The following is a 24,575-nucleotide window of genomic DNA, read 5'->3' on the forward strand; positions in this document are numbered from 1 at the left end:
TGACTAGTGCCCAGGGGCCCTGAGTGTATGGCTCTGGCTAGTGCACAGGGGCACTGGGCGTATGGCTCTGACTAGTGTACGGGGGCACTGGATGTATGGCTGTGGCTAGTGCATGCGGGGACTGGGCATGTGGCTCTGGCTAGTGCCCAGGGGGCACTGGTCAAATGGTTCTGGCTAGTGGCTATCTGGAAAGATGAAGAAGGCTGGGATTTACAGTGCCTTTGACCAATGACAGTTGAGAGGCAGTGAAGAGGTTACCTGGCTGCTAGTAGCATGCAGGCTGCAGGCAGCAATACCAACCTGTGGCTGAGGAGCCCAGGGTACGTCCATGGTAAGCTGTTAGCAGGGAGAGAGGCCAGGGGGAGAGAGAAAAGGCAACATGAGTAGAAGGAAGGAAAGGAGGTGATTGGTCTGGTAGGACCCACAGAGAGAGCGAGAGAGCTGATGGTCGGTTCAGCCTTCTCCTAGGCAGAGAGCAGAACCAATGAGCAATGCAAACACTCCAGGAAGAATGACATAATGAATGACCTGCAGGAACGGAGGGCACATGCACTAAGAGAGTTATAATTACTGGGATTAGAATAAAAAACCCATTCGTTGGTCTCCGAGATTGTGGACCTGGATTGGACGCGAGGTCTTGACCAGTCTTTTGGGAGTGGCCCAAGGACAGGTTTCCTCCTTCACTGACATCCTTCTGAGATACCCTCTGTGCCCCCAGGATACTGGAATTCGGCTCCAGCAGCAGGTCCAGTGAGGGCCAGCTGGGAGCCCCATTGAATAGTAACAACTTCACACTAAGGAATTGCTTGCTCCTACAGAGCAAATGAGTCGGCTGAATTGCCTGTAACAAGCCACAATTAGGTCTGTTCAGCTGAACTGCAGGAACAGTCACAAACGCAACGTCCCACACCCTTTCCATCGGGCTATGGTTACCTGTTTCCCCTCCTATGATGCCAGATTGTGGAAGATACTTTGGTTAGGAGCAAGGCAGTCCCTGGTGCAGGCATGTTAGTCTGCATGTACACATACATGGTTTAGGGTTGCCAGCATGTACCGCAATTTGGTGTGACATCTCTTCAGGCCCCTGTTGTTGGACCAGGACATTCCCCAACCAGGCAGAAGTTCTTCTGAGGATGGAACCAGGAGAACAATCCCAGCATGCTAGAGAGAAAACTGGCACCCCTAACTTAGAGAGAGTGCATACGTATACCATGGACATAGACACACTCACATGCATGGAGACATCCATTCCTCTGCAGCCTGCACGCCTCTATACGGGATGTGTAAACACAGTGTCTTAGTGTACACACCAGAGAGGTGTCCAGCATGGAAAGAGAAGGCACAGCTCAGACTGACACATGAGCACACTTTAAAGAGAGGGTTTCTATCTGCAAACACATTCCAGAGAAGTTGAACACAGCCCGGATAAGGAGCCTCCAGACTTTTTAGAAAGAGACTCCAAGCCTGGCCAGTTGTAAATAAAATCTGCTATGTTGCTGATGATCAGCCAGGAGTTGCTGAGTGATCTAGGATCCTGGTGAGCTACAGCAGAGAGCGCTAATAATCCTACAATACCCAAATTACCCGAGCACTGGTGCTAGGCACAGCAATGCTGCTCAGCTCTGCTACCGCTGTAGATGGGCGCAAGCTGCAGCCATGTAACTGAGGGCAGAACTGGTCCCATGGTTACAAAACCCTCGGAGGGCTGCTGTATAATGGAGAGGGAAAGAAGCGGATAGCTAGGAACAGAAAGAGAACTTACCATGGAATATTGGTTTGACCCTTGGAACATAACCCCTGTTTCTTGACACTCCTGTTCCACATTTTCCCTAACTTGTATGATCCATCATGAGTCCTGTCAGCCTGGGGCCCAGCCTGGGCCTGCTATTGAGCTAACGGCCACCAGGGGGGTCAGAGACAACTCCACATATCCTCCCCATCCCCTCTCTAGAGAAGAGCCGTGATGGCATTCAGGACACACCTGGGACACATTCAGACCTTCCCTGCTCAGGGATGTCACCGTCAGCTTATTAATGTGGCAGAAGGAAATGGAACCAGTCAATGCAGCCTGTACTGTCCACAGCAGCAGCAGCTTGCCATGCAGAGAAACTCTGGCAGTGAAGCCAAAGGAAGTGGGAGGCAGGTGTGACCACTCACTCAACACTGCAGTGTGCTCACCTGGGCTGTTGAGTCACGGGGGCTCCCTGACACATGGTGCAAACTCCTTGCTGGGCTACACAGTCATCACCACCCCTCTAACTACAGATTGCTCTATTTACTCTCAGTGGGCATGCAGGGGAGATGCCTTTGCTTCAGGTATTCCAGGCAAATGTCCCCCATTCTGCCCAGTCCAGGAGCATGGAGGTGCATGGCAGAAGGAGCATTTGGCATCAGGTGTATTGGTTTAAGTGCTGGCATTGCTGAGTCAGATGTGGGAGAGGGCCAGTGGTCTGAGAAGTGGTAGCAGGTGACAGCACTGGACCCCCAGGAGTGACTGCAAAGCAGCTACAGAATTGGCCCTTTACCATGTGCCGTAGAAAAGGCAATGGTGGAGACGCTGGTTTCCAAATGGAGCGGGGTGTGGCTATGGACACGTGACTCGGGAGACAGTGGTGCCAAACGGAACACCGAGATGCTGCATCTTCAGTTCCAAGCCCTCCTGAAAATGGGAAGTGTGTGCACAAGGCACCAGCTATCTGTTACGGCCCAGGCTAGCCATGGAAGAGCGCCTGAAAGTGTGGCAGCGAGAACCAAGAGTGAGGTGGATAAACTGTGATCTTGACAGAGCGTGTCTGCCCTGCCTGGATATCTAAAAAGCATGGGCTACACTCCCAGAGCCCTGACCCAGCATGCACTGGGGTCGGTGTAAACCCTGGGGCGGTGTCTCTGGTCATTTCAGCTGTTCTATAGTCCAGGCTAGGAACTTGGAGGGGCTGTCCCCAGGACATTACATCATCCACAAAGAAGTCCCTGAAGGGATGCCCTGATGCCAAGGTGAGCATTCAGGTTGGTTCCTGGGAAGCCATGTGGCGCCTGTCCCCACCCTCCATGTCAGTGCCTGCGGGTGCCATTGCTCCATCGTGCTAGGACTATCACACACTGGCTAATAACCGCCGTAGGGGTCACTGCCATGGTGTTGGCATGGCTGGGGGGGCAAAGGCCTCTGCAGAGACTGGTGAAAGGTGCAGGATGGGCATTTCACTGTTCTCCTTGGCAATATCAATTCCATGGGTTCACGCACATGAGACCAGAACGCTATCCAGTGGCATAGTCTGGACAGCAACCCCACAGGATGGAAAATGGTAATGTTCCCGGGGCCAGCCCCCGATCCACTCCAGCCGGGTCAGGCCCTGGTACAGATAATGTGCATTGCGGTCAGCCAGGTGGTGGGCTCAGCACTCCCCTTGCAAGAGAGAGGAGAAGAGGCAGGGCTGGATTTCTGTGCCCTCGCTTGCCGAACCCCACGCACGATGGGTCTGCCTGGGGAGGGATTAGCTTTGTGTTTGGGAGGCGGGGGAGGGCGAAATCCCTGTTTGGCGAGTCTGAGGCCTAGTCTATGCCTAAAATGCAGGTTGATCTAGCTACGTGACTCAGGGCTGTGAATAATTCCATACCCTGTGTGACCCTTCCCCCCGCGCCACTGTAGATGCAGCTAGGTTGACGGAAGAATGCTTCTGTCGATGTAACTACTGCGTCTCAAGGGGGTGTAAAAATCCCCTCTGTTGCTGCACCATGTGTCTACACTACAGTGCCCAGCGACTTAGCTGTGTAGACATTCCCTGAACAACACCCACCTTTGCTGTTCTGTGGCTCTTTTGGAATTTGTGTTAAATTCTCTGGCTTGGAAGTGAAAGCTGGGTAGTGTCAATAACAAAGAGACTTGTCTATGCATAATCGAGCATGTTCCTCTACCTGCTAAACTGGAATTCCATTTCCTGCTCCCCTGGACCCCAGCTCCAGGCGATCCCAAAGTGAGGATCACATCGCTGTCACAAGCATCCTGCAGTACTGTGTGCCTTTCTACACCTTGGAGGAGATGGTATGATGGGATAACATGATTGTGGCAATTAACTGATCTCTAAATATTCATGGTAAATAGGCCCAATGGTCTGTGATGGGATGTTAGATGGGGTGGGATCTGAGTTACTACAGAAAATTCTTTCCTGGGTGTCTGGCTGGTGAATCTTGCCCATATGCTCAGGGTTTAGCTGATCGCCATATTTGGGGTCGGGAAGGAATTTTCCTCCAGGGCAGATTGGCAGAGGCCCTGGAGGTTTTTCGCCTTCCTCTGTAGCATGGGGCAAGGGTCACTTGCTGGAGGATTCTCTGCTCCTTGAAGTCTTTAAACCACAATTGGAGGACTTCAATAGCTCAGACATAGGTGAGAGGTTTTTCACAGGAGTGGGTGGGTGAGATTCTGTGGCCTGCGTTGTGCAGGAGGTCGGACTAGATGATCATAATGGTCCCTTCTGACCTTAATATCTATGAATCTAAGGACTGGCATGCACAAGATCGCAGCACTCACAAGCACGCACACAGAGGCGAGGTGAAAAATCAGAGAACAAAGGCTGGGAATTATTAAACTTCAAGCAATCTCAGAGCAAACCGTCTGCAGTGCCCAAATATTAATCAGAGCTGAGCACAAGCACTGGCTTATGCAGCACTTGCAAAAGGAAGCAGCTTTGGAGGAGCTGAAATGGAGCCACCATGCTTCAGGGGTAGGAGTGGAGGAGGAATGGGGCATGGATGCAGGGAGTTCCTAGCATGTGATGGGTGTGTCTTTCTGCTACAGCCCACGGAGCACTGAGTATGCACTGAAGTGTTTTGTTGTTGGTCTGTTTTGCACTGGCGGTTTTGAAATATCGAAGATCCAACTGAGACTACCTCAGAGAGCATAAAACGGAGATGCTGCCGAGGGTGTGTGTGTGTGTGTGTGTGTGTGTGTGTGGTTAAATATGGGGAACTGAATGCTTGCCATAGTCCCCTACAAACCAGCCAGCCACCCAAACAAATAGGATGGGAGTCAGAACCTACGTGAGCCACGGACGATCCTGACCAGGAGACATGGCCCCGTTTGGAGGCAGGAGCTCCAGAAGGACCTGCTGGATGACGACCCTTTTCATCGCTTCGCAAAATAGAGTTATACAAAAATAATGTTGCAGATATGAGGTGTTGAGCTTGGTGTAGAGTCCTACCAGGCCAGTAAAGCTGTAGCTTCTGAGGGAACCGGCATGTCTGATTGGATCTTTAAAGGCAAAATATGGATCATGGGCTAGTTAAATTGCTGGGCTATAGTAGCTCAACTGAGAACAGCTGCAATGGCAGATGTGTGTGGGATACAGAGTAATGCTGACCCAGGTGAGGGGAGGGTAGCACCAGGAGGAGGGGCAGATGTACTATAGTAATGTGGGGACCTGCAATGTGGTGAATGGAATTTGCATCTTGAGTGGGATTGAGGGTGTGGATGAGTGGAACTGTGGGGAGCAGAGATGGGAAGGCAGGGAGGGCGTAAGCTATAGATTAGCCCCTTGCAATAAGGATAAACTCCAGGACTCTACTATGGAGTAACCCCCCCATTCCCAGAGGCTAATTATCTTTTCTGTAGCATGAGTAAAAAGCCCAGAGGGCAGGTGTAGCATGGGCAGCAGCAGGGCAAGCATCACCGGCCCACCCCGACTGATGTGCCTCACCCCAATTTAGTATGGCTGGCTCTAGAGCAGAGAGGAGCATTTCGTCTCCGTGGTTCCATCCAGGCCCCAGTTCAGCAAGGTACACGTGTCTAACTTTGAGCACCTGAGTTTTCCTGTTGAACTGGGACCTCAGACCTTGGCTGCTCTGCCGAGGCTGCCAACAGGATTTTGTGATGTTGATACTAATGCATTAGAAACGGGGCCATGCGGCTGCCGTGTCACGCAGATTGCAAGGGCCTCATGTAGTTTGCAAGCTCCTTGGAGCAGCGGCCATTCTTACCTCCTTTGGAGTGGAACAAGTGCATCATTAGGGCTTAGCAATTACTAGCGGGCCCTGGCACAGCCATCAAGGGACCCATCTTTGATCACGACTGGCCTAGGCTGAATTCCCATTGCTAATGACTTGGAGCTGAAAAGCTCCATGTTCCGTCACACCCCCGAGTCATCCACTCCCTGGAAAGAGAAGTTAGGCCAAAATCTTGCACCCAGAAGACCACCTCAGGAGAAGCAGTTCACCCATCCGTGTCTCGTACTTAACAGGATGGAGTGTTACAGAACTATTACTCCTTAGAGGCTTCAGACACCCATGAGGGAGCTCAGTAGGTTCCTAAGCCTCCTTGTGAGCCAGCTGTCTGATGCCTTCTTGAGGGCTGGTTCTCTGGGCCTCGTGCAGTCATTCACACCCGTGCGGCCTGGGCAGAAAGCACCTCCGTCGGGGTGAGTGGAGGGTTCTAATCTGGCAGCGTTTCACATGCACATCGCACAGGTGCCCCTGACTGCACACGGTGCCGGCAGTGGAGAGCCAGGCCCTTGAGGCTCCTCAGCTCGGTGCACTGACGCGCTCTGCCAGGGAAAAGGAGAAGTTTTTCCTTCTGACTGAGGTGACGTTATGCAAGGACCTAAAAAGCCAACGTGCATACACAGAATTCCCACACACTGAAACCCATTGGGACCCAGGTAACAACACTCTCTGGATCTCTTTGTCTGCTGCAAAGGAAGACTTAACATTTGAGGTCTTCCACGGATCCAGTGTCTGTACTCTGAACCTACTCAGAGTGTTCTGCTCTGACTGTGCCCGATGCATCCCTACTGCCCCCCAGCTTTACCTGTGATCTCATGCTGCCTGAGCTCGTTGTATCTGTAGGACTGCTCCAGGGGTTTGATGGAGGAGTGGTAGATCTTCCTCAACCGCTGCAGTGTTGCTACAGATTCAAGGGGTGATAAAATAGGAACAAATCAAACTCAAAGCTATTCCCAGATGCCTCTGGTGTCCTGATCATCTTCTTTACCTCCCTGGCTCTCTTTCATGTACGCACACAGAGGCAGTGCAGATAAACAAGCAAACAAATCTCCATTTGGCTGTTGGAATAGGAGGCCTCTTGTTGTGGGTAGAGATTTCTGGTCGGGACAGATATTAAGAATGGGCATGAAATCTCATGATAGCAACGGACTTGAGTCAATGACCGGGGAGGTGCCCTACAATCCTATGTTCCCATCTTTAGAAAATAAAGTACCACAGAATAAAACCCTTTGAGATGCTCTGGATTAAGCGCTGTAGTTAGAGAAGGGATGCAGATTCCAGGCCTGTCCCAGGAGCTGTTTCTGTGGCATTAACCTCTGTTCACTGGGATGTAGCTGCTGCCTGGCTGTAGCCATTGTTCAGTTTTGATTTGTTTCTGTGGAATCGCCCATAAAAGACACAGAGGAAGCAATCCTGTGGTTCTGGCACGAACTCCACTCCCACCTCACAGATCTCCTCCTCTGCCAAGGCCCTCTCAAGCCTTAGAACTTTCGCTAATTTTCCATTCGTGATGGGAGAAATTCATTGGGTTTAAGGGGTTCGTTCAAATAAGTACCCAAAAGTTCAGGGGTGAAATCCTGGCCCCATTAATCTCTTTGGCAAAAGTCTCATTGGCATCATTATGGCCAGGATTTCACTCCAGATGCTTTCCCCAACCTTCTCCAAACCTGCACACGTATCAGTACATTGGGTAAGAAAACCCATGATTCATTACTATTTAATATTTGATCCACAAATTCCTAAAGGGCCCTTCATTGTGGTGTCTGGGTGCTAGTGAGAACAGGCTCTCTCATGACATGCCCAGTACATCTTCATTTCTGCAGGCCAGAAGAGTGGCAGGAACAGCTCTTCCCGCAGTATTTTGGTGCTTCTTCATCTTGTCCCAGCGGACACTGGGGAGAGCAGCAGCAAACGATAAGTTTCAAAAATGAAAAACAAAACTTCTTTAAAAGCTGCTCAAAACTTTTTTGCTCCTCAATAAATGTTCAGGGCTGGGCTGTATTGGGCTGGCTTTGAGGGGAGCTTATGTCCGTTCTTATTTTTGTGGCTCTCCAGACTCTTATCTGAACTTCCCTCTTATGCACACCACGTGTATGTCTTAGAACTATCGGAACTATGGAAATCCAGGGGAAAGGTACGCATTTACGAGGCAAGAAACCGAAGGAGAAGGTGAAAAGTTACCAGCTTTGTAAGAAACAAGATTTAAGACTAAAAAATAAGACATTGCCACTTGTGCTTTTTGTTTAACTACATGATTCTGTCTTTCAGAGGTGGGAGACAAGTCTGCACTTAGAGGCTACTGAATAAATGGCCATCTCCCATGGCCTGGCCCCAGAAGCCACAGAATCTCGCCAAATCCCAGTCTCTATGTCTGAGATAGAGTGGGTCCCCCATTGCACCCAACCACCTACTTGCTTCCTGAGTGTATTTCCTACCCCGCCCCCTTTTCGCACACCCGTTGCCACACTCCTACCTGAGTAGTCATCTGCAGGTTTAGCCTCACTCAGTTTAAGGGTGCTCTCTATATGGGAACGGTCCCTCTTGGCAGTCTCTCCAACATCTTCTGTCTCTTCTGGAGAAAAAGGAAAACAGCACGTTAGCCATGTCTGAAATCAAGACTAGGAAGAGCATGCAAACCACAGCATGACTTGGTGAGTGACTCCCTGGCCACAGCGGGGGCTGAGAAGCATCTTTAACCCCCTTGCCAGGGAAGAATCTTTGAACCACTAAGTCATTAATGGGTTTGGCTCACCACTCTGTTTTTATTGCAGACACTTCTCCCCCGCCCTCACAAAACTTTGCTGAGGCTCCCAAGAGAGGTGTCTGTTGGTGCCAATTGTGATTACGGCTTTGCAATGTGGTGATCTTTCTATTTGGTTCTGGAGAGAGACCTGCGACTGACCCACTTAGTGCTGTTGGCATGTTCCTCATAATTTGGAAAGTCACAGATTCATAGATTCCAAGGCCAGAAAGGACCATTCTGATCATCTTGTCTGTATCACAAGCGCCCATAGAACTTTCCCAGAATAACTCCCTCCGAACTACAGCACATCTTTAAAAACCATCCAATCTTGATATAAAAATGTCCAATGATGACCATGGCCCTGGGCAAACTAAGAAATAAGCGCTTGACATCAATACTATGAATGCAAAATATTCATCTGAAAGGGATGCTTGATAATAAAGAAAACCATTAAGCAATATGTTCAGCTGATCAACTTGCACATGCCAGCTTGCTGGATAGCAGTCCCTGGCCTGGCACTGATATGGGCAGAAAGATTTCAATATGTCTTCACCTGCAGCTGTTCAGACCCGAACTACAACACTTTAATAGCAATAGTGCTAACGCCCAGTTTTAGTCTAGCTATCCCCTCTGCCTCTCCACCCAGCCATCTATCTGCAGAAGAGTTAAATGCCTCCCACTTCCACGCTTTACAAACCAAAAGTGAAAATGAAAAGTGCTGATATTGACGACGGAGGACACTGGGTGAGGCAACCTGGGCCTGCTGGACGGCCCTGGCCTGCCGCTTGCCACGCCCAGGTTCAACTCCCAGCTGTGCCACAGAATCCGTGGGTGACCTCGGACAAGTCACTTCACCTCATTGGGCCTCAGTTTCCCCATCTCTCAAATGGGGACTGGGGAGAATAATCTTTCCTTTCCCCTACCGTTTGTCTGTCTTGCCATTTAGACTGTCAGCTCATTGGGAAAGGGTCTGGCCCTTGCTATGTGTTTGTACAGCACCTGGCATAATGGGGGCACTGCTTTTGGTTGGAGTCTCTAGCTGCTACTGTAATAATAATAACCCTGAAGGCTACATCATCAGCCTAGGGGAGAGGGCTGTAGCACAAGACAAACTGCTTGGAACAGAATAGGGCTATATATCTATATCTCCATTTAATGTCAATATGAATATTAGTGTTCAAAGTGTATGCAGTAGGATGTATCACACAGGGGGTTTGTCTGGCCTTGTAGGTATCTTGACCTCTATAGATGCATTAGTGGCCCTATCCAGCTCCTATTAACGTCCGTGGCAAAGCTCCTTCTGAAAGCAGCAAGTGCAGGATTGGGCTCTAGGCTCAAGAATGGTTTGCAAACAGCTCTGTGACCAAACATATTCCCAGCCCATCCTGTTGGGAATAGGGCCATCACTGACCACATGGGCAGCTCTTGTTCTCACGCTCCTCACTAGCCTGAGAACCTGAACTGAAGCGCACACACATCATGCAAAGAAAGGGCTTTTGGATTTGCCAAAAAAAGCCACAGAGACTCAGCTCTGGTTACATCTGGGCCCCAGCAGCCGCTCAGTAGCTCCGTATGTGACAGCACAGCACTAAGTGAGGGGAGGGGAAGGGAGTTGGCGGGGGGGGGGGGGGGGGGAGGAATTCTCCTCATTGTGGAAGCTAATCAGTGACAAACGCTGAATAATTTATGTGACAGATTTCATGAGTAGGTCCAAAGAAAACATGGGACGGATAATTTTTCATTCTTCACCCACAAACTCACCTGTGACTGACGGGAGCGTGCGGTCTGTGCAATTTGGAAATTTCCCAGGAAGCCGGCAGAAAGCTGGTAAAATCTAGGGCCCCGATCCTGTACTATGTAGCGTGAGAGCGGGTGGCTGTGACCATGCCAAGCGCTGCTGAAGTCAATGGGGTTCTGCCCCGGTTTGCATTCTGCCCATGAGCTGCACATTTCAGGAGCAGGACCTAGGCCTCCTTTTTTCATGATTTGGTGTTAATGTGAATGCCCAGTTCATCTACCCACCTTTCCCCTTCTAGTGCTCGGGGGAAAACAATCCCAGCACTGCTCAGAGAGCACCTTCTGAAACAATAATGCAATCTGTGAAGAACTGGGGACTTGTGTAAAGACTTATCTAAGATTTCCCTTGGAATTCACGTCTTTGGAAGGGATTATCACTAAGGGGGATCATGAGTGATTCCTCAGCGAAGGCTCAGGTTCTAACCTGCTATTCCCAGGATAGCTCATTCCCCTTAGTTTGATTTTGATAGCTTTGCAAACTGGTGTATGCTGGACACTTCCCCCAGTCTAGATCCAATTCTCTTGTGTTGTCTCTTAAATCGCCAGGTTGTGTGAAAGGTGTGGAGTATTTCGAAGTGTTTGTATTCCTTGGACCTGGCTCTCTACTGTCTCATGGCCCATGTAATCATCTACGCCAGGGCAAAGCACTGGTGCATTAGGAGCGGATTGCAGTGGAACGGTGTCCTGGTCCATTTGCTGCATGGAGCATGCCATTTTGTTCTGTGAGGTCACACTGGCAGGGGTATTCTGGTAAATGTCCATTCAGGACTACCCCACTGGTACAAAGTGATGTCAGTCACCATCACAGCAGAATGTTAGCACTCACTTTGCACTGGTATCAATGACTGCACAAAGCACAGAGCCGTGGAGAACCAAATACTTCCTTTGCCTTTAGAAGTATTAGGACATGAATTCAATGCTGGTGAAAGGGGCCATGTTGGCTCCTGGACATGTCTGTCTGTTTTTATCCGCAGAACAGATCCAAGCCAACCTTTGCCCAGTTCACCCCCTGCCAATGTGCCCCAGTCCTGGAGGGACCACCTGTAGTGCTGAGAGAGGAGTTCAGTTGCCATGGCCCATGCATCTCTACTGAGGCTCCCAACAGGTGCTAACTGGGGTGGAGCTGGACAACCCATTCCTGGGAAATGGGGAGGGAACATAACACTTCATTTCATGCAGGACATGGCAGAGCTATCAGATGGCAATGGATATTGGTTACTGTTGACCTTGTACTAATTCAGCTTAATGCCCAAGGGGTGAAAGCCTTCACCTCCCATTACCAATCCCCAAGTACCAACTGCAGCCCATTTCCACCCCATATCACCAATGCCACCCCTCCTGGTTTTGGCAGGACAGGGATTTCCGCTCTGAGCAGCTGGTTAGCACAAGCGTTAGAACAAGGGCCGTGCACTGGGTGCAGTTTAATGTCTGCCAAGCTCAGCGATGCTCTGGGTTTGATAGTGGTTCACTAACCAATGCCCTTTGCTGTTAGGCTATTACTACTTGCACGCCTAGTAACAAAAAAGTCAGACCTATTTGTCTGGGGTCAGGTACAGCACCAGCAGGAGGATGGTTGCTGCCAGGTGGGCTGTCTGTTTCTGCCACTAACTGCGCATCCACAGAAAGGCTTCCTGCTACAGTTGGGCTACTATTGTGAGAGTGATCTTTGTCCTGCTCCATGTCTCTGCGGGGTGCATTCTCCTGGCCTGCAGGATCAGACTCAGCTTCTGCTTCACTGATCTGTTCCTCTTTGACATGGCCATGGTCTTCCATGTCACTAGCAGCCTTTCGGGCATCTGGGGCAATGACTTCTTCAGCCTCTTCCTCTGACTGTGCCAGGCCAGCCCCCTCTTCCTCTGCTGGATCACCATCTTCCTCTGCTGGGTCAGCCCCTTCTTCCTCTGCCTCTGCCAGATCACCACCGACTTTCTCTGCTGGGCCAGGAGCCTCTGCCGGGACAGCCCCCTCTCCTTCATCACCACCCTCTTCCTCTGCCGGATCACCACCCTCTTCTTCATCCGGGCCAGCCCCCTCTGCCTCTGCTGGGCCAGCCCCCTCTCCATCATCACCACCCTCTTCCTCTGCCGGGCCAGCCCCCTCTGCCTCTGCTGGGCCAGCCCCCTCTCCATCATCACCACCCTCTTCCTCTGCCAAGCCAGCCCCCTCTTCCTCTGCTGAGTCATCACCCTCTTCCTCTGATGAGTCATCACCCTCTTCCTCAGACTCGGCCTGGTCATCATCCTCTTCCTCTGAACTTTCTTCAGACTCCTCTGCTTCCAAGTTAGGGTTTTCTCCCACTCCCTCAGCCAAGGCAGTGCCTGGTTCCTCTCTGTCCTTTTCTGCTGGCTGGCCACCAGTGGCGGTCTCCCCCTCAGGACTGTCACCAGTTCTGTTGCCTGAATCAGGCTCCTTCTCTTTTGCAGCTAGTCCATTGCCCCCGAGAGGGTCCCCAGAGACATGACTGGTCTCTGAGCCAGAGACTTCTTTGTCTTGCTCGTTTGCATGATCCCCACCTTGCACGTGAGATTTGGCACCTTGGCTGGCATGTGGAATACGGCTCTCGTCTTCTTTAGAGCCTTCCTCCTGCTGTGTCCCCTCTTCCTCAAGAATTTCTGGCTCTGACAGAACAGGTTCAGTACTACGTCCATCTCCCTGAGGGAGCAATTCCCCGCTGGCCTGTAAGGGAGGCGTGTTCCTCTGGGAGGCCTCACTGACTTCACATTCCTTTTCAGCAGTATCTTTGCCATTGTCAGGCCCTGAGTGGCGCTCTGCTGCTGCTGCTACCTCCTCTCTAGCCAGAGCCTTTGTTCCACCCTGGGAAACTGGCCTCTCCTCTGCAGGCAGGCGGGTGCTCTCTTCAAAACTCCCTGCTGTGGCTGGAGGAGAGTTTTGCCTGTCCTCTTCACTCCCAGCCTCTTCCAGCCTGATTTCCACCCCTGCCACATGGAGCTCCCCATCCTCCTCGCTCTCCTTTGCAGCTTCGCTCCTGCTGCCTACGGGCTGTTCTTTGGCCAGCAGCCCTTCCGTGTCTTCCCCTGGGAGAGGAGTCCCTTCCGCTGGCTCTCCCTCTCTCGCCACAATCTCACCTCCATCAGCACTGCTGCCTGTGGCAGGGGCACATTCTGAAACCGATGAAGAAGCATTAGCAGCGTTCGCGTCATTGTCCTCCTCTTGGCTCTCATTGTTCGAGCCATCAACAGGGATATTTATATCAGCACCTGTCTTGGAACCACAGTCATGTGGCATTCCACTCCTTTCCTGGGCTGCTGCCTCATTGCTGTCTGCAGGCTGGAGGAGAACAGTCTTCTCAGGAGGTACAGACTCTGGGCAAAGTACCCCTTCATTCCCCTCTAGGCTCTGGTCTCCAGCTGATAAGTGATTCTCAACAAAGTTGGCAACATCTTCAGTGCCCCCCGAGGCAGAAACTTGCAGTTCTAAATGATTAGAACATTAGCAGTCAGTTTTATCTGAGGTTGATTCTGTTCTCCTCCTCAAAAGAGCCTACATATGCCTACACAATATGTGTGTGTGCTCACACTCACACATGCATATGTGTGTGTGATGTGGGGTAAAAGTCGGTTGCTTACTAAAACAATGCTGCATATGGAGTCCCAGCATGTTACAAAATCTCTAATTTGAGGCTATTATAAATGAATTTTAATGCTATCCCTGTTGATCCATGGGTGTCACAAACCATCCTTGGTGCCATCTTGCTTTTAATGCTCCTATCAATAAGTCGGATGCAAACAGGTGTTTGTTGGAGAGAATATCTTATATTACATGGACAGTATTTAGGAGATTACTGTCGAGTATCTCTTAGCCCCAGTAAGACATACCAGCAATTGCTCCCTCTGGGTCTTGCCTTTTGCTAGAACCCTTCTGCCCCCTGAGCTCCACCGCAGCAGAAGCAGTGTTCAGAACAGATGTGAACAGTATAAAATTCTCAAGGAAACCAGCAAAGTGACCTTTTATAAATATACTGGCTGGGGCTTAGCCCAGAACATTTATATTTGAAAAGCCACTTGTGTGTGGCAAATTATAAAGGGTCATATCCACGTTCTGTTTCTTGCATAGCAATTGGAGTTTAGCTGGTGTGTGTTTGCTGGATCGATAATAGAGGTGAGGGCAAGAGCTGAAGGAAGGGGGATGCAGAATGTACTGGCCACAAGAAGAGCACACCCCTGTGAATAGATTTGAGGGTGCAGTCTGACCCAGAGTCAATGTTAGAGTCCTATTTATTGTGAGTGGCCTTTCATTAGGAAAACATTTGCCACTCTTTGAAACTGACAGGACTGCAATGAATTCATTCTGCATTCCGCGAGATGTCACCTGCATTTTCCATGGGCCCCTCTCTGTAATTCAACAGATGCTGAAAATAAAGCATTACTGGCTATAGCGTCTCTGTCCCAAACAGTTGCTACTAGTCTGAATAATCCCCTGAAAAGTCTAATGTCCACATACCAGGGACGCATTTCAAAAGGGAATAATTCCTTTGTACTCCAGCTGGCAAGCAGATGCCAAGCAGAAAGTTCTATCCTCACCCAAGCCAAAGCGAGGGAAAATGGGTAGCACTGTCAGGCTCTCTCAGAGAGCAACCAGAGCTTGACATAGGCCATTCCTTTAGTCTTCTCCCATGACCCTTTGATGGTCCTTCACAGGCCATGTTCCTAAATGCTGTGTTGGAGAAAGCGTGGGAAGTGCCCCACTGCCCTCCAGCCCAGCAGTGTCCAGTCTCACCCGGCACAGTGCTTTGCACTGCTATTAACAGCAGTGCTTGGCATGCTAGCACTTTGTATCCAGGGATCTCAAAGCACTGCCTGCCCAGCCAGTCAGGCCATACACAGGGCCCAGCTCAGCCCAGCAGGCCTCATCCTGCGGACACTAGCACCTGCACTTAGGGGGGCACAGTCTCTGTTCATACTACTACCACCGGAGAGAGGAGCATGGTCAAACCTAGGACCTGAATGCCCCTGGCCTTTATGATCATTTGGACCCAGATCCTGCACTGTGCGACTTGACTCTGTCAGATCAGTTTCTTTCCCCAGGCCTCCCTGGTCAGGGGCCATGCTGGAGCTTCCCCTGAGCAGTATGGATGCTTGTTTGGGGAGCGATTCCCTGTACCCTGAACCCTCGTAACTGGCACTCGGAGCAGCCAGGTGCTATATTAGGAGAGCAAAGCACCTGAAAAATAACCTGTTTTTAAAAGATTCCAATCGCTGCGTTAGGTTTGGCCTGTCGTGTAAATAACAATAAGGAAGAGCCAGTCCTGCAACATTCCAGCACACGGACACGAGCAGCAGCAAGCTGGTCACATCAACGGGACAGAACAGCCGCAGAGGGTCTGTCCACGCTGCAGCGGGGAGGTGCAGTTTCCAGCTCAGGTGGATGTACACACACTAGCTTGGATCGCTGTAGTATGATAAAAATAGCAGTGTAAGGTGGCATGGGCGATAGCTCAGGCTAGCTGCCCGCGTGCAATCCCAGCTGCATCCCTAAGTACTCAGGTGGCTAGCCTGCGCTGCCCTGGCTGTGCTGCTATTTTTAGCACGCTAGCTCGACCAAAGCTAGCCTGTGTATGTCTACCCAAACTGGGAATTACACCTCCTGCTGCAGTACAGATATATCTAAAGATGGTCAGACAGCGCGTGAGTCTGCAGGGTCCCTGCAGGAGGGGTGCAGTGGGCTAGTGCCTCTGCTGTGGCTTGCTTTGGCCACCTTCAGTGGCTCACCAAAGTCAGTCCCTTGGGGAGAGCCTCTCACTCCTGCATGGTGTTTCAATTCAGAAGTGGGAAGGCTATGAAGCAGGAGGTGGCTGAGGGGGGTCTGGTGCAGAATGCGCTCAGAGAAATGGAGATGGGAAGTGGGGAGTGGCACAGAAGAGCTCGGAAGTTGGCGAGGAGAGATGGGAGAGGACCTGCAGATGGAAGAGGTAGAGAAGAGCAGAGCTGTGAGGGGACGGCGGCGGGAGTCAAGAACCAAGAGAAATAGGCAAGAGGTGGGAGGGAGTCAGAGCAGTGGGTCAGAGAATCCAAGACCAGAAGGGGCCATTTTGACCATCTTGTCTGACCTCCTGTAGAACACACACCATAGGATTTCCCCAAAATAATTCCCAGAGCAGATCTTTTAGACAAACATGCAGTCTTGATTTTAAAATGGCCAGTGATGGAGAATCCACCATGACCCTTGGTCAGTTGTTCCAATGGTTAATGTCGCTCACTGTTAAACATTTACATCTTATTTCCAGGCTCAATTTGTCTAGTTTCAACTTCCAGCCATTGAGTCATGTTAGACCTTTCTCTGCTAGATTGAAGAACCAATCAAATATTCCCCATGTAGGTACTTACAGACTGTAATCAAGTCACCCCTTAACCTTCTCTTTGTTAGGCTAAATAGATTTAACTCCTTAAGTCTGTCACTGTAAGGGAGGTTTTCATCCTTTCATCATTCTTGTGGCTCTTCTCAGACCCCTCTCCAATTTATCAACATCCTTCTTGAGTTGTAGACACCAGAACTGAACCCAGTAGTCCAGCAGTGGTCACACCAGTGCCAAATACAGAGGCAAAATAAGCTCTCTGCTCTTACTTGAGATTCCTGTTAATGCACCCAGGATCACATCAGCCCTTTTGGCCAGTTTCGCACTGAAGTGAGCTGTAGCTCACGAAAGCTCATGCTCAAATAAATTGGTTAGTCTCTAAGGTGCCACAAGTACTCCTTTTCTTTTTACTAGGAGCTCATGTTTAGCTGATTATCCACCATAACCCCCAAGTCTTTTTCAGGTACTGCTTCCTAGGATAGAGTCCCCCATCCTGTAAGTACAGCCTACATTTCCCCCCCCAATGTATACTTTTACATTTAGCCATATTAAAATGCACATTGTTTGCTTGACCCGTTTACGAAGCAATCCAGATCGCTTGTATCAGTGACCTGTCTTCTTCAGTATTTACCATCATTCCCCCAATCCGGCCTTCTACACTCATTGCCCCAACACCATGTTGTCGTAATCTGTATCTAACGGGTGTCATCTAAGGAATTATACGCAAATCGGTAACATGGTGGTCATTAATACTCTAGTGTGATGTATGTAAGGAGTCAGGGCAGCGGGCTGAGGTGGGAGGGAGTCAGGTCAGTGGGTGGGAGGCAGGAGGGAGGCAGGGTGTCGGGGCAGGGAGTTGGGGCAGTGGGTGGGAGAAGGGACGGTGTCGGGCTGCAGGGCAGAGGTGGGAGGGAGTTGGGGTTGCAGGGAGGAGGCAGGAGGGCAGAGGGCAGAGGTGGGAAGTGGGCGGGAGGTGGGAGGGCATCAGGTCTTCACAGCAGTGGCAGGAAGGACTCAGGGCCATGGGCCGGAGGCACGTAGGTGGGGAGGAGGAGCAGGGCTGGGGGAGGAGATGCAACAGGGGATCAAGAAGAGGCTGAACAGCCTAGTGGTGAGAGCCAGGAGGAGGGAGGGAAGGGTCAGGCTCGTGGGGGGACCCAACTGGATGCTATGTGGGTGGGTGAGCCACGAGGGAGCTGAGCCTGGTCACTGGGGTATTCTGCAGTGGCTGTCAGGCGGTGGGGGGAGGAGCGCGTAGAGCTGCCAGCCAGCGAGCCTGGAGGGGGGGATGAGGCGAGGGTGGGGGTGGCGCTTGTCCCCAGTGGTTCAGGGGTTCAGTATTGTTGGGAATCTCATTGCTCTTTGATCTCAAAGCTCTCTTGGGGACACTGGGGCTGGAGCAAAAGAGCCAGTCGCACATGCTGAGCATGAAGTTCATAGCGCCACCGACCCAGGAGCTGGGGCCTGCTCTCCAAGAGCCCCTTACCCTTTCACAGCAATTCCCAGACATTCCTGCCTGAAGCCCAAAGCCTCCCTCTAATGGGAACATGGGGACACAGCGGAGACGAGCTATTGCCCTGCATTCACACAGCCAGTCAGTGGGACCTGGGAACAGCAACCTGCCACCCTGACTCCAAATCTCCTGCTCGCCACCACCTGGCTCCCAGCTATGGAGCTGGTCCTGTCCCAACACCCAAGCCTGCCGTTCAGGATTGCTCCTGCAGCATACTCCAGTCCCCTCTAAAATGCCCTTTCCTTGACATGTATCTGACAAAGTGGGTATTCACCCACGAAAACTTATGCTCCAATACGTCTGTTAGTCTATAAGGTGCCACAGGACTCTTTGCCGCTTTTACAGATCCAGACTAACATAGCTACCCCTCTGATATTTTCCTTGGGGAGGGTGTTTCACGACCTAACAGATCTCACCCTCAAAAGATTTCTTCTGCAAGCCACCCTGACTGCTCAGTTCCACCTCATTGCTTCTAGTTATACTTGTTTGCACCACCCCAACCAGTCCCCACCCACCCCTTGGCATTCACACCCTCTGATCATGGCACACAGTCACTGCATCCCCAGGGACCATCCGTCCTGACACTACAGAGCAGGCTAGAAGGCTGAAAGGTAAGTTTGCCCCAGTCTGTTCCTCTCCTGAGCAGAGCCCTGACCAAACAGCGCATGTCAGGGCAGAACATCCCATGGGCAGCCATGCTGCTCGTCTTCAGTCAAGTGAGCACAGAAAGACCCCAGGAGAGAAGACTGACATGGCAGCCTGAGGGAATTGCAAGAGAACTACTCGGCAGGGTTGACCCATGTCTCAATGTGGATTCTCACCCGCTGGCCAGCGTGTCGCTTGCAGCCAGCCCTCCCAGCACATCAGCTCTGAGTATAGCCCACGGGGCACCTAAGAGAGCGCAACTTGCCCATGCAGGGGCCAGAAACGCTTGTAGGAAAGAAGGAACTATCGATAAAGCAGCCTCCACCCTCCTGCAGCTCATGCTTCTTCCGCACCAGCTGAGACGCCCCATCCCTCCTGTCCACATCAGGGAGTGTAAGCAGGCCTAAGGGAGCCTAATGCAAAGTGACACATCACCTCTAAAGGCAGGCGCTGCACAGACTGAGCATCTGGTGGGAGCTGAACATGCTGCTTCTGACCCACATGGCCCTAAATGGCCTGGAGCCAGTCTACTTGAGAGAGGCCCCAGCGCACGACACTGCTCTTGAGATCAGCGCAGCTTCTTGGAGTTCCTGGCAGGGTGCTCTCCAGGACACCAGAACTTGGGAATTCACTCCCCTCTTTGGTCCAAAATAGCCTGGATCTAGCAACCGCGGCTTCAGGGTATGCTGTGAAGCTTGTCTCTTCCGCCAGGCATTTGAGGAGTGCAGCAGTGTGCGGGGACGGGGGAGGGGGAATTGGGTTGAAGGCGCACTTTGTGTTTTTGAGATGGGCTGGGCCCTGTGGGACGTGCTGCTGTGTTTAATGCTTTGTCAGGGAACCTGGAGCCAGTGCTTGTTGATTTTAACGCTAAATAAGCCTGCAACATAAAGAACTGTAAGCCAGTAACCTGCTACAGCTGATTGAAATGTTGGGTAGCATTGGACCAGCCCAGCCTAAAAGGTAGAGCCTAAAAAATTCCTTGAACAGATCAAATCAGCCTCCATACTTTGGACTTCTCTGCTGCTGTTTCAGACGTGTACATGATTTCCCATGACCTTTGGGGTTTTATGCAAGGTTCCTGCAGCCCTCCCCCTCGCCTTCTCCCTTTCCCCCCTCCATGTTCTTTAAATACATTGAGTGTAAATTGTGCTGATCTGCAGATGGGCAACTGACGATCTTTGGCAGCCAAAGGGGCCAAGATTATGGGTTTAACACCCTCTGACCTTCCTCCCAAGGCTAAAAATATGTCCAGCAACTGGATGGTGGAAGCTGAAGAAGTGGCTCCTTCAAACGCAAAAAAGAAAAGGAACTAGCTGGGAAGGCATTACCCAACCGGGCCTGTGTCTCCCCACCAAAGGCCACAATTTCAATTATAAAATGTAACCAATGTGGGACATTAGATGTGGGAAGAGTCCACCACCTCCAGGTGGACAAAGTGGGGGGAAGGAAGGGACAGCGAGGGGAACAAGTAAAAGCATTTCTCAAACATGTCCTATAAGTGCATTGTAAAAGGACTCTGGGTACAGCCCAGGACTTGGAGCCCTGTGCTGTAGGTACCAGGCCGAGACAGCTGATTGCAGTTACAGTAGTAGAAAGTTATGTAAGTCAATATACCTTGCTCAGCGCGCCGTGGGGACTGGATTACAGCAGAAAGGAACGGGTGCCAGAGCACCATTATAGTTTCCACCCACGTCATTGGGCTACTCCCCAGGACCACAGCAGAGCCGGGGCATTCCTCATCTCAGCATAGCTTTGGGCTCCAGGTCAGGGCTCCTCTTACACAGTTACCTGCCTTTTCAAGTGTGGAGGAGGGTCAGGGCCCTGATCATTAGTATCTGTCTGTCTAATCTCTCAGCATTTATACTTCACTCATCAGCATGGTAGCTGAGCCCCACGCCACATCACAGCCACACAACAGTTAGATGGGGGTCATATGACTTTTCCACAACCAGCACAAAAACCACTGGGTATGACCATCGCTACGGCAGACATTCCGCAGGGCACACTGGGAAATCAGAGTGGGAATTAGCTCGGAGGCTAGGCAGTAGGGGGACAGCTTTTTGTCCTCACTCCCAGGGATTGGGGGGGGGTCTCTTTCCACATTCCGAGGGCACATAGCTCAGGTCTGTCTCACCGGAGGGGGCTGGCCCAGCAGGGTGTCTCAGTGACAATGGCTGAGTGACCTGTCACCTGCGTCTAATTTCTAGAGCAGGCTGGGAATTTTCTACTTACCTATTTTTCCAGTGGGAAATGGGGTCTCTGCAAAATGGAAATTGTCCTGAGGAAAATGACAATTTTGCTGAATTTTTTTCAATATTTTGTCAGGAAAATCCTAACGTTTCAGATGGGGTCCTGTAATCGCTGTGTCTGCCTGACCTGTCGCGGTGCCTCATGGGAGTTGCAGTTCAGGTGCTTCAGACTCCTAATTTCCCCTCAGGACTCCACCTCCACTGACACACTGTTGTAATGACTCTGTGCCTCAGTTTCCCCATCCATAAAGTGGAGAGAATGATACTTCTCTATGGTAGTTTGCAGAGGGCTTTACCTCCTACAGCAACAGTCCTGGGTGGAGATTATTTCTCCTTCTCTGGTGGTCGTGGAAGAACACCGCTCTCACAACAGACCATGCCAAACACAGGATCTAGACCTTGCAGCACATAGGCCCTAAAACCTGCCGTTTATGTATTTATTTCTAATGCCAATAGCTTTAAGGCTAGAGTGGGAGTTTTCCTTCAGATCCCAGCTGCAGCTTGAAAGCACTGAGGAAGGAGGGGACACAATGGGACAGACTGGAACAGGTAGCTGGGCTGGAGAGGCACCCCCACCAACAGAAACAGAAGAACAGAGCATAGGGCAGGGGATACACAGCAGAGAAGAGACAAAGGCTTTCGTGCCCTGCTTTGCTCGGCAGCAAACCGGGTGCCCTCGCTGCGACCAGAGAGATATTCCTGTCAGCAGCAGCTGATTTAGGGATCAGCATTCCTGCAGTGCGTTGTCACTTGCACAAAATACCGGGGCGAGGAAGAAACCGTTATTTAATGTTGATAAAGGCATTCACAGAGGTAGTACTGTGGTGGCGGGGCCAAACCACACTGCTTGCTTCCTATGCCTAAGGAAAGGAAAGCTCTAGCAGGCTGCAAGCAGGGGTATGCTGCAGGGAAACTGCCTTTGCTTCCACAAAACTTCATCAACTGGGTTTAGTTTGGCAAACCCAAATCCAGGGTTGGGTCAGCGGTGAGGCCCGTTGCATTTGACCTCCCAGAGCTAGGGCGTTGGGGAGCTGGCACCAGTTTACATCTGTCTTTAGTTAGAGGCTATTATATTTCCCAATACACACAAAGCAGCTGCAATTTGTTGTGGATTAAGGGAAGCAAACAAGAAGGAACAAAAGTCAAGTCTCCACAAGGGATAGCAGCGTGTGTCTCTCCTCTGCCATCACGCACCCAGCTACACACAAAAGAGCTGCCAGCAGAGACCTTAGAAATGTAAAGGTCCAGGACAAAGAAAATTAAGTGGATGGAAAAGAGCCTTAAAATGAGTAATCTACACCTGCCTTAAGGTGACTTTCCACTGCCAACCCTCGCCTATACTAAGAACCCTGAAATGAAAAACAGTGTCTTAATTTGGAATGAATTTCAGGCCTGTGTAATCTGCTTTCATTGACCAAAATGTATCTCAGTCTGAGTCCCAGGGAGCTTGTGGATACGTATCAAGATACCTCTTAAACAGATGAGATCTCTGGGCTGCTCTAGTGGCACATAACATGGGTGCAGCAAGGACATTTTTACCGCTGTTTGCTCGATTTGTTAAACTTGGCTCTAACACAAGCTGTCTGGAGCTCTTCAAAGCAAAATGAAAGTAATGCTGATGGGAAGGGACACCAGCAATTCCCCTTTCTGCTATTTTAGTTGTACCTGCTGGAAACAGATATCAAAGAAGGCAGACTGGCCTGAGGATCCTTTTGCAAATGTGCAAGGACCTGAACTGGTGCTTTGCGGCTAACCTTGCTTGAGCTTGTCTTCCCCTGTTTATACAGTGCCAGAGGGTTCAGTGCCATGTTACAAACAATTGATAAGAGTTTGTGCTTGTTGCTTCTGTGCTGAGAAATGTTGACAAAACTAATATCAATTTGGCTTTTGATGATAAATTAGGACGGGGTTTTCTTGTTTCAAAGCCCCTTGCTACCTCCTGAGCTCGTGTTAGAATAATAACTGCCTAATTTTCTTTCACATTAACCATTCTATGAGTAATGCAAAATCCCTCCCACCCACTGACCCACACTACCCAAGGACAGCGAAACATAAAAACTGCACTTATCGTTAATCCTGAGTTTCACAGCAACCTTGCCAGGCAGTTAGAAGCGCAGGCGCGTCATTAAATATAAGGAGCAGGTTTTAAAATGGACAATTTTAGAAAGAGAACTTCTCCTAAGGGAGTTTAGTTTTGTTAATTATTAAAATAACGGTGACTCTACCCCAAAATGGCTGGCTATATTTTCTGTCTCTTATGTATAAGGGACTGTGTGTCCTTGTCTGTGTGTTGTATATGTGGACAGTGCCTGATATATGGTGGGAGCTACTATGTTACAAACATAATCATGAAGAAATAATAGAATAGAGCTTGTGAATGATTCATAACACTGCAACCATAGGTAAGTCTAGGGGCAGTGACCGCCCCCTGACCTTTGATTCCTAAACATCTCAGATGTGCTCAAGGCTCATGCAGTTTTGCCCATGAGACTACATCTGTGATATTGGGTTACTGAATGTTTAAATTGCTGGATATGTGCAAGCTATTGCTTCTCTCTCATGCATTAGTGCTGTGAGACACTCAGCAGTCTTTATTTGCAAGGAGTCCAGGCAAATTTTGAGTCTAGTTTCAAACTACTTGGAGTCACATCCCCTAATTTCACTTTGAGTTTCCGGTTCTAAGAAATCCAAAAATTCAGGATGAAAACTAAGCAGTACTGGAGACTCTGGCCTCATTTCATGGTGAGCAGGGGGTTGGACTAGACGACCCCCTGAGGTCCCTTCCAACCCTGAGATTCTGTGATGTTACATGGCTTTGCAAAATCATAGATCAACTGAAGCTCACTGGAAACTTGTCCCTCAATTGCTTGGACAAGTGGCTCTGGGCTCATTGAGAAGACCACAAGCTCCCCTGAACCTTCCAGCAACCATGTTTCAACACTGAACTAGAGAGAAGTCTTGAGAACAGGTGCCTGGGTTGAGAATTATCTGGATGATTGGCCCAAATCCTTTCTGGCCCTAATAATTTCTAATGCTTCAGTGCATCCAAGCCTGCCCTCTTGGTACAGGGAAGCTGTTTCATCTGACTGGTAGAGCTCAGCGACTAAGAGTTACAAGGACTCAAGGAACACAAGGCCAAAGCCCAATTTGTCAGCAACAATGCATTCATTATTCTAGTGTTTAGAACTGGTCAAAATGTTTTAATCAGAAAGGTTTTTGTTATGAAAAATGTCTGACGTATTCGAAAAATTTCTGCAAAAATATTCATTTTTCATCAAAACAAAATGTAACTAAACATTTTCTGTTTTCACGTTTTAGAATTTC

General features: G+C 50.2%; 1 protein-coding gene across 2 annotated transcripts in view; it reads right to left on the reverse strand.

Annotated features, from left to right (window-relative positions):
• SRL (sarcalumenin) overlaps positions 1 to 24,575 on the reverse strand; it is a 97,410-nt gene that overhangs the window by 26,431 nt on the left and 46,404 nt on the right. Inside the window, exons 2-5 of one of the 2 annotated variants that reach the window (XM_075132855.1) lie at positions 12,064 to 13,965; positions 8,465 to 8,563; positions 6,797 to 6,892; positions 301 to 336 (exon numbers count right to left, since the gene is read on the reverse strand). In XM_075132855.1, the coding sequence (XP_074988956.1) occupies positions 301 to 336; positions 6,797 to 6,892; positions 8,465 to 8,563; positions 12,064 to 13,965 (2,133 nt within the window). The remainder of the gene's footprint in view (positions 1 to 300; positions 337 to 6,796; positions 6,893 to 8,464; positions 8,564 to 12,063; positions 13,966 to 24,575) is intronic. The other variant, XM_075132856.1, reaches the window with a different exon arrangement.

This window comes from Caretta caretta, chromosome 10 (genome assembly GCF_965140235.1).
Source record: "Caretta caretta isolate rCarCar2 chromosome 10, rCarCar1.hap1, whole genome shotgun sequence".
NCBI classification, from domain to species: Eukaryota; Metazoa; Chordata; order Testudines; family Cheloniidae; genus Caretta; species Caretta caretta.